This window comes from Nicotiana attenuata, chromosome 10 (genome assembly GCF_001879085.1).
Source record: "Nicotiana attenuata strain UT chromosome 10, NIATTr2, whole genome shotgun sequence".
Lineage (NCBI taxonomy): Eukaryota > Viridiplantae > Streptophyta > Magnoliopsida > Solanales > Solanaceae > Nicotiana > Nicotiana attenuata.
This window is the reverse complement of record NC_031998.1, coordinates 36,223,061-36,233,392: the sequence shown is the minus strand read 5'-3', so window position 1 is coordinate 36,233,392 and position 10,332 is coordinate 36,223,061. Positions and strand designations below refer to the sequence as shown.

Here is a 10,332-nt window from a genome sequence, read left to right as displayed (position 1 = left end):
GATTGACGAGTCCTTTCATCAGTTTTTCATATGAATCATCAATAATTACAGTACATTGAACACAGTAGTACTGTGGAACAAAAAGAATTCTGCCATTTAATTATCATCGAAATGTGTAAAAAAGGATGTTAATAACTGTCAGTTTTTAGATTCTTGAAAACAAATAGTAACTCATATTCTTTCATTTGGGTCTTTACTTACGTCGATCTGTACTTGGGTGACGCTGACGCACCTACAATCTTAATCTATGCTCCCTGATGTCTCTTTCAAAGTTCCTGGACATGGGAATTGGGAAGTGTTGAAGTTGATATACTTGCACCACCTTTTCTCAGGAGGGCAAGCTGCCACAAAATCTGAAATTTTCAAGTTTTTTTTTTTTTTTTTTTTGACATTTCAAGTGGCCCAGAAAAGTCAATTCTTATGTCAGATCTTATCCCTGGTGATATCTCATCTGGTTGACATCTCTTGATTAATCCACATCCTGTTACAACCATACACCATAATTATTATAGCAATTCCATCATAAAAGTTTGATATTTCAAAAAAGAATAAAAGGAAAATAGAAGTAATGATTGTAGTGTTTGCATATGACCATCCCTGCCGTGGACCACTGGTTATTTGGTGATAAAGATAGCTAAACTTTTGCTCGAGTAGAGTAAGACTACGTACATATACACTGTTCTTCATAAATCTTTATTTGTAAGATTATATCGGGTTTGTTGTTTATAGATGGCTAAACTTTTACTTTTCAAGTATCGAAATGGATACACCACTTTAATTGCAACTTCGAAGAGTCAAAAGTTGTAGCATAGTTGCTTCATGTTAAAGGGTTGGAAAACGTCATGCACTTGACTTTACTCGTGCATCATTAAATGGTATACTAATTACTTAACATATTTATCTCAAGCAATACGTGTGGTTTCCTATTTAAAACTACATGATAATCCATGGACCTCTTAATCCTACTCCTGTTACTGATATTTAGTCAAAATGAACGTAAATAACCCTATCAAGTCTTTCTTTTAGTAGTGGGGAAGTTGACCGAGTTCATAATTAGAAGATTTACCTAGGCATGAAAAGAACACTACGACTGTATATAGGATTTCTTCAGTGACGAAAGGGTAAGAATTGTCTATTTGACTTACAAAAGTTGTTTGCTGTCACTTCCCAAAGCTAAATATACTTCACAAGAATTTTTTTCGAAATTTATGATCTTAAACATGTCATGATATTTGTATAGCTATACAATTATATCATTAAAAGTAAATGAGAAGTTTAAACTTAAACTATTTTTAAATATAAAATATATTATTCTCTTTGAAATAAATTAAAAAGAAATAGTGTCACGGGAAAGAGCAAAGGTAGTTCACAGTAAACTAGCTTACTAGCTTGTTTAGCCGTGCTTCTAAAATTAACTTTATTTTATAAAGTGTTTTTTCAAAAAGTACTTTTGGTTAGAAGTAATTTTTGTTTGGTTAATCAATTTAAAAAGAACCTTTGAGCATCAATTAATATTTGGCCAATTTTTTAAAAAGTGCTTCGAAGTATATTTTTTTCAAAAGTCCTTTTCAGAAAAGCGCTTTTAAGAGAAAACTATTTTTTTTTCTGCTTGTCAAGAACAACTTCTGCTTCAGCTCTCATAAACATTTTTTTTCTTTAAAAGCTTGGTCAAACACTTAATTTGAAAAAGCACTTTTGACCCAAAAAAAATACTTTTGTCCAAAAAAAAAGGAGGGAGGGGGGGGGGGGTGCAAACAGACTACAAAGTCTTTGATATGTTAAGTGTGATTTCTATTTATTCTTGAGGAAGCGTAGAGTTTGATTTGGTTCCTAAATAGAAGTCGAGTTGACTACAACTCCTATAGTGTGCTGCCCTAGCTGGCCAAAGCTAATTCATTTGACTCATCTTTCTAAATAACTTTTGGGTCGGGTCCACAGAACAGACCCTAGTCGGTCTTCTGCAACACACTATTTAAAGATATGACACTCTTAGCTATCATTTTATTGATGTTATCTCAAGGTGTTCTCCTTTTACACGATTCCAGACATGTATGTGGAAAACATAAAGTAGATGGTAAGAAGAAAATAAATTAATTTTCCTTTTATTTCTTTTGAAAGGAAAGGAAAGAAATAGAGAGAGAAGGAGAGTATTATTTTCCAGAGACCGAAAAGAGAATTGCACCTTTAAACCAAACAGGGAAGTGAAAGAATTCACAAATGTTTTTATTTATTTATTTTAAATAGACTAAGAAAACAGCTGTCACATAAAATGGAAAACAGGAATAATACTTATACTAGTGTTCATTTAACAGCTTAATATTCCAGTTCGGTACTATTTTTCTCAAATAGACTAAGGTCGTTTTCAATTTCTGTGGAACTAAAAGTAGAGAGGAGAAAATAGTTCACTAGCACAAGTTCCAAAACAGCTTACATGATTTCAAATAGTAGCAAAAGATGTTACTTGTTCAACTAGACTAGTTATAAATCGTGAGATATTTATATATGTTTCTTGGCCTTTAGTCCTTTACTATGATCAATTTCCGATTTAACAACAATACACATGTTAGTTAGGTGCATTGTATTTTCAGAATTAAATATCATTTATGTAGGGTGACTGTAGAGTTGTGTATACATCTGTCTCACCAAAGGAAACAGGAAAATCAAAGTGGGAAATCGGACTAGTCATATCTATAATTCCCATGGAAAAGTTAAAGTTTAATTAATAAAATAAAGAGCGTACCATGTTATTGTGATGGTTATTTTTAGCATAGGAAGAGGCAGGCGCAGGAGGATTGGAACAATGGACTTGATATTGGTAATACGGCTGGCCAACTTGACCCTGATACTCATGACTCTGTTGGTGGTGGCTCGGTGTCGACGAACCATCTGAGGTCGATGGTTCGGACCAGGAAGACTCATCTACCTCGAACTCTGCTAGGTTCACCCCAAACAACCTTACTTGTCTCCTTGTGTTGTTCCCATTTGCTGCTGTTTGGTTGTGCATTACTCTTCTTTCTATATATTTGTCACGGAAAAAATGAATCAATAATAAATAAAAACAAACAACCATTTCTCAAATATGAATTTGCACACATATATATAGGCATTATATTTATCCTGTGCCTAAATGCAAAACGTATCAAAGGTATATGTACGGTTAGTGAGTTGAGATCAAATATTCAGTCACCAAGTTATTCGTTGAAGAAATGTTAGTGTCTTAAGATCAAATAGACCTAATTGGTTGGTATATATATATATATCATGCGCACACACTATTTCAAAGAGTCTATACCCAAAATGAAAGAACACAACAGCAGTATTTGTTTATTTATGTCGCTGGCAAGTTGCATATAAGCTAAATAAAATTTTCACCAAAGGAATTTAAAAAGTAAACACACAAAGAAGTTCTAACACCTAATATATATATANATATATATATATATATATATATATATATATATATATATATATATATATATATATATATATATATATATATATATATATATATATATTGTCGGCGAAGGGAACTTGGCTGAACCCTTTTTGCCCACCTAGCTCTACCCGTGCAAGCTACCACCAAGGCGTGTAGTGGATAACAAAAAAATCTTCTATCTTTAATCAGAGATCTTACGGTTTCAGTCTTATAAATAAAGACCTCTTTGATAGGGAGCACAAAAACTCCCAAAGTGTGCTCTCTACAATGCCAAATCTGAATTGGTTGAATCAATAGATTCTGACTATGGAACACAGTTGAAAAAAGAAGAAGGAAATGGAGTTGAAACAGATGGGAGAAAAAACAAAAAGCAAGTAGCATGCCGCTTGTTAGTTGTTAGTATTAACTAATTAAACTACATACCTGCAAAGGTTATTTATGCAATGTGGCAAAAATGTACAACTCTTCACAACAAGGCCACAAAAAGAAAGAAAAGAAATGTTTCCACTCCCTAAGACAAGTTAAATTTTGACGAAAATTCTTAATTTACTAACTTTACTCCTTACATTCGATAAAATCGTCTATTCTAAAAAGTAGTGTTATTATTATTGTTGTTGTTACTTATCATTTTTGGTTGTTGTTAAATTTCCTCATTTATGTAAAGTATTTCTTTACAAAGAGAAATTAAATACTCCTATATATATACCGGAAAATAATATAACTATACCAGCAATACGGAAAAGATAGAAACGTGTAGTATTTGTCTGCATGTAGGTACAGTACTACATCGATAATGAAGAAAAAATAAAAAAGAAAGATAGGGTAATATTTAATGTATAGTGTAAAAGAAAATAATACCTGCATGAAGACAGTCAGGTTGGTATGGAACACCTGCCGACGGATAAGGATGCCCAGACCCACCGTAGTACACCTGGCCCCACCCACCACCACCGCCTCCCGGGGGAGCAACCCCTCTTTCTTGCTCCGAAACGGTGGCTCCAGCGGCGGCGTTCCTCCTCCTCCACCCAATAAATGTCCGGTCGCCATCTAACCGGTGGCGTTCAAACAAAACGAAATCACCAGCGTCTAATTTTTTCTCCTTCACAAAACGGCTCCATCCTTTAGTTAATACATAACTTTGACTACTATTCCAATATGAATATCTAAAAGTCCATAATTTCCCTAACTCGTCCTCGAAATTCAGTAAAAATCCCTTTTCGCCCGAGTCATTTTGGGTACCATTAATAGGGAAGTGTTTTTCCGCGTGTTGTTTTGGGATGACTAATCTATTGAGCTTCCCTACATCGCTTGGTGTTAATGGCTTCTCAAACAAATGTTCTTTTGGGATTTCATTTTCTTCTAATTGATTGTTATTTGGACAGAGAGAAGTAGGTGTAGTTTGGTTTTTGTAATTTGGAGATGAGGATTTTCTACTTGATTCCATGATATAGTGTTGTTTTGTTTTACACCACAATGGTTCTGTATGGTGTGAAGAACAATGGTTTATGGACATCTCTCACAAGAAGAGAGATTGGGAAAGAGAGAGCAATGGGTTATAATAAATGGAGCTTCAGATATTTGCTCCCACGGTATAAATATATTTATACAATTAAATCACTTAAAATATAATTTCAATTTATATGAGGTAGTTACGTCCAAGTTAAAGAGAAAAAAAGAATTTTAAAACTTGTAGTTTTAAAAGCTTAAAGAGTAAAAGTTATAAAAGCTTCTCATTAACGGTAAAATGAAGAGTTTAAAGTTGAATTATTTTCAATTATAGAAATATGTCATTCTTTTTTGAACGAACTAATAAAGAAAATGTGTCATCTAACTTGAAACAGAGGGAGTACTAAGGGGTTGTTTGGTTGGGAAATAAATTATCGCAAGATTAATTATCCTGGGACTGTTATCCCACTTAGCCACCCCCTATAGGGATTAAAATAACACTACAATCTTGGGATACCTAATCACGGGATTAGTTATATCATGATTTTATTCCTACCAAACGTGGGATAAACTCATCTCAAATTTAATCTGAGGTTAATTTTCCCGTATCCCTCGTACCAAACGAGGTCTAATAATGTAAAACAATTACTCTCTCCGTTCCAATTTATGTGAACCTGTTTGACTGGGCACGGAGTTTAAGAAAAAGTGAAGACTTTTGAAATTTGTGGTCCTAAACAAGTCAAAAAGGGGCCCAGAGTATTTGTGTGATTATAAAAGTTTCTCATTAAGGGTAGAATTGTAAGATTAAGCTAAATTATTTCCAAATTTAGAAAGTGTCCATTCTTTTTGGAACGAACCAAAAAGGAAATAGGTTCACATAAACTGAAACGGAGGGAGTACATAATAACTTAAATACTTATAAATTACCTATGCGGCGATGTAGGAACGTGGAAGGGGCAGGTAGGAGGGATGTATTTGAATAGGGGGTGTGTGAATATGGTTTTTAGGTGTGGAACCCGTGAGAACTATTTGAAGTGGCAAGAAACTAAATTCACAAAGATGAAATGAGAGAAAGATGCAAGTACAATGGTACGTTTGTTTAAGGTATTTGCGTGATAAGAAAAATCAATCATTTGTATCACTGCAATTTACTGTTTGGCAAGTACAAAAACATAGGTAAATACATATAATTAAATAATTAAAAGTCTGTTATCTTTAGTTGTTTAAATTTTTTGATAAGATAGTCATGCACTTCAATTTGACATAAGAGCAAATAAAGAATCCTAGGATTAAAAATTATATCCACATGCTCGGTCCATGATACATACACAACAAGGTGAAAATTATAGGTTCACTCTCTTAGATACGTAGTTTGGTGAAAATTACAGGTTCACTCTTAGATAGTATCAGGCCATTTGATTATGAAATAAAAAATAGATAGAGATAGTGGACAGTATTTCTTTTAGGTTCTACGTGAACCCAGCTGATGATTCGAGTATATGATATTATGACTAACTCCGGCGCGAAGCTAGAAAATTCAATAAGGGTATTGAAATTTGCTGAACACCCTTTGTCAGTGGATAGGGGTGTATAAAGGAAACCGACAAACCGCACCAACCCGATAATTCGAGTCAAACCAAGAAAAAACCCCGACTATAGTTTGGTTTGATTTGGTTTGGTATTGGGAAAAAAAACCCCGACCAGAATTAGTTTGGTTTGGTTTTAACTAAATTCTACTAGAATTTCGGCAAAAACCGACCAAGGCCGACCGACCAATTTTGATTGGTCAAAAATCAACCAAAGTTGGTCTATTTTCAAAATATTTTATTTTTAATTTTTTTTTTTTACGAAATCGACCAACTTTGGCCGGTTTTCTTTGGCGCAAAAATGCGGAAAACTATTTGTGAGTCTCGTGAAATTTATTTTTCAAGAAACCGACCAACTTTGGTCGGTTTTTCATTTAAAATAAATTAAAATTAATATTAAAAAAACCGACCGAAATTGATCGGTTAATTCGGCCTGTCATTTTAAAAAACCGACAAACTTTGATCGGTGATTTTATTTTTTAATAAAATCGATCAACTTTTGGTCGGTTATTTTCGTGCGAAAATACAATTAAAGAGTATAAATGAAATAAAAGACAGTCTTAAAACAAAATGCATCAATGGTCTACTTGTAGAATAGTATCCTGCCACAGTACAGACCTCGGTTTGATTCCCAGATGGTGCATTTGTTAATTACATAATTAAAATACCGACCAACTTAATATTTTTTTTTTTTTTGAATTTAGTTGACCGACCAAAGCTGGTCTGTAATTTCCGACCAACTTTGGTCGGTATGCCCTTCCGACCTTTAAAATACCGTCCACGCGTAAATGATCGCGTTTTGGACAGTTATTGGCCATTACAAACCAACTTTGATCGGTTTTTTGGAAGGTTTTGTCCGGATTTCTAGTATTGAAAGTCAAATCGAAATTAAGCCAACCCGACATTACATATATAGAAATTTTAGATATATTTAATATATAAATATACTTATTGTGATGTAATTGATAATTATTTCTTAAAGCTTTTCATAATTTTATCTTTTAAGGTATTATAATTATTTCAAGGTTGGATTTAGAAATTTTGAATGTTCAAATAATTTTATAGCCATTAATATTAGTACCTTAAATAATGCTAATTACAAAAGCCCAAACCAAAACCAAATTAATACTAATGCTAACAAAAGACATTCAATTCAATACTAGGAACGACAATATATTAAATATCTATTTTTTGTTTTGCAGTGATTTAAATAAAAATGCATAACCTATTTTTTTTAAGCGTTTAGTCATGTAATTAATACTCCCTTATTAGTGTAAAAATTGCACGGGGCACCCTATTTGATCGCCCCCATTTAACCTATACCCATTTTTTTTAAAAGTTTTAACTTGTACCCACTTTTTAAACAACTTTAGCCCTCTCTCCTCCTCCTTCTCCTCCTTCGTTTTCTTCTTCTTCTTCTTCTTCTTCTGCTGCTGCTGCTGCTGTTGGTGCTGCTATGAAACTTTAGTTCATTGGATGATTACCATAAATATGTTTATCAGATTATTTAAAAACAAATTATAAATAATTATGTAAGTTAGTAGACAATAACTTGTGAATATTTCCACGTACGTAAGTTAGTAAACAATGATAATTCTGTTCTTTTCACGTTTATTGTTTCCAAAATTTATGATTTAGATACTGTTGGCAATCTGATTATTTATCTAGTATGTTAGAAAGCTTTTTCAAAAACTTCAGCTTATATAGTGCTGAAGTGTTTGAAAAAGCTTAATGACAAAATTAATGAATCCAGGACAAAAAAAACTTCAGCTTATTTAGTGCAATTACAAACAAAAACTTCAGCAAATAGAGAATAAAACTTCAGCTACTATGCTTAAGTTCAACAATTACAAACAAAATCTTCAGCACACTTGGTTTAGCACACTTGCTACTTCAGGCCCGTCTACAGAATGCTGAAGTTTTGCGTGATTGCCTTTGCTACTTCAGCCCCGTATGCTGAAGTTACGCGAAAAAGTGGGTACGCTTGCAATTTTTTTTGAAAAGCGGCCACAAGTTAAAACGTGACCCCAAAAGCGGGTATAGATGCAAATGCCCCCTTATTAGTCTACTTATTTTAGCATGACTTAGTACTTTTAGATTATGTTTATTTTTATTATAGATTTTTATTTAGCAATATTTATATTACATAATTTTATTGTCTTTATTGTTGAATATTTTAGGATAATGCCATGACGCACCTCATTTTGTATTATTTTCTTGAAAAATACCTTATATAGTTGTATCTTACTAGGATTAAAGAAATATTTTGAGCACAAGTTATATGTTTTGTGCTACGAAGATTTTACCGGGGGAAAAAACCTGAATAACCCGAAAATCCGAGAAAAACCAAGATTAAAAAACCCGAGTTTTATTGGTTTGGTTTGGTCTTTAAATTTAATAATCTGACACAATTGATTTGGTTTGGTAATTATAAAACCCGAACGAACCCAACCTATGTACGCCCCTATCAGTGGGTATATGCGAAGAGCGTGCTAAATCCTCCAAAAGTAATACTCCCTCCGTTCCAATTTATGTGAACCTGTTTGACTGGGCACGGAGTTTAAGATGAAGACTTTTGAAATTTGTGGTCCAAAACAAGTCAAGAGGGGGCCCAGAGTATTTGTGTGGTTGTAAAAGCTTCTCATTAAGGTTAGAATTGGAACTTTAAGCTAAATTATTACCAAATTTAGAAAGGGGTCATTTTTTATGGAACGGACCAAAAGGAAAATAGGTTCACATAAACTGAAACAGAGGGAGTATATTTTTGGAGGATCCGATACAAATATGTTCACGCAGAATAGGTAAAAATAGTGAAATACAAGGATAGAAATCAGAGTAAATTCTTAGGCAAAGAATCAGGACCATGTTACTATGTTTGCTGGCTGGCATAAGGCTTTGTTCTTTAAACCAAACAAACAGATGATAGAAGTGGGTAGGGACAGCCAGCTGACACCGTAGTCTGTACCAAATCCTCCTACTATTATCCAACGGCAGGGCAAGGCCAGGAGCATACTCAGAAGCAGAGGGGGCCTCCTGATGTTGCGTGTGTGTGTTCTTTTTTTTTTCCTTCAATAGTTTATTCCATTATATAGGGGAATGGGGATTGAAGAAAGAGAAAAGAGCAGTGAAAATTGAACATACTTTCCCTGCTTACTCAATGGACCACTTATAATAGACCGATCGAAGTCGGTGTGCATAATTATTCCAAGTTTTTGGGCTTCATATTATTGTGTTACATTTGATATTTTAGAGGATTGCATAACTACACTTAGTGCTAGTTGTGGAACCATGTTCCATGCTAGTTGTGGAACCATGTTCCATAATTAAAACATGAAATATTGTAGAATAAGTAGTGCACAATTCACTAATTGCCATTTCAATGTGTTCTACCATTTCTTCTATAGGAATTTTCAAAAACCACTATTGTTTAGTGGCTATTAATTTCTTATAGCTACCATATACATAATTATTTTCTATAACTACTATTCAGTTGTTACGGCAGTGTATTAAGCGCCTAAAATCAGGGCAGTACAGCTGTACGCCCATGTATTCGCGCCATGTGTTCATGAATACATTAATAGCAATCACCTTAAAAATAGGTATGTCCAGCTATCTAATAACGGAAATAATATCAATTAGCGTGATACACTCCTAATATAACTCAACAAAATCAATTCTCACATTCCTCATTATCAACCCAATTAATTAGAATGATTTTTCTGTTGTATTTAGTGTGTTTCCATATTCTTTTTTATTTTTGCATTCATTAGATTCAATGTTTGTATTTACTGTATTTGCTATTTTATATTCAATATATTCAAATGTATTTGTATTAACGGTATTTTAGTTATTCCTAATACATGT

The 10,332-nt window shown here is 33.3% G+C and overlaps 1 protein-coding gene across 1 annotated transcript; it reads right to left on the bottom strand.

Annotated features, from left to right (window-relative positions):
- LOC109233284 (B3 domain-containing protein At2g36080-like) lies at positions 1–5,003 on the bottom strand. The gene is made up of 3 exons (XM_019399100.1): positions 4,295–5,003; positions 2,741–3,015; positions 1–481 (listed from the first exon to the last, which is right to left on the bottom strand). Exons 1-3 carry the CDS (start codon positions 4,947–4,949, stop codon positions 470–472), a joined length of 942 nt encoding a protein of 313 aa, XP_019254645.1. The 5' UTR covers positions 4,950–5,003; the 3' UTR covers positions 1–469.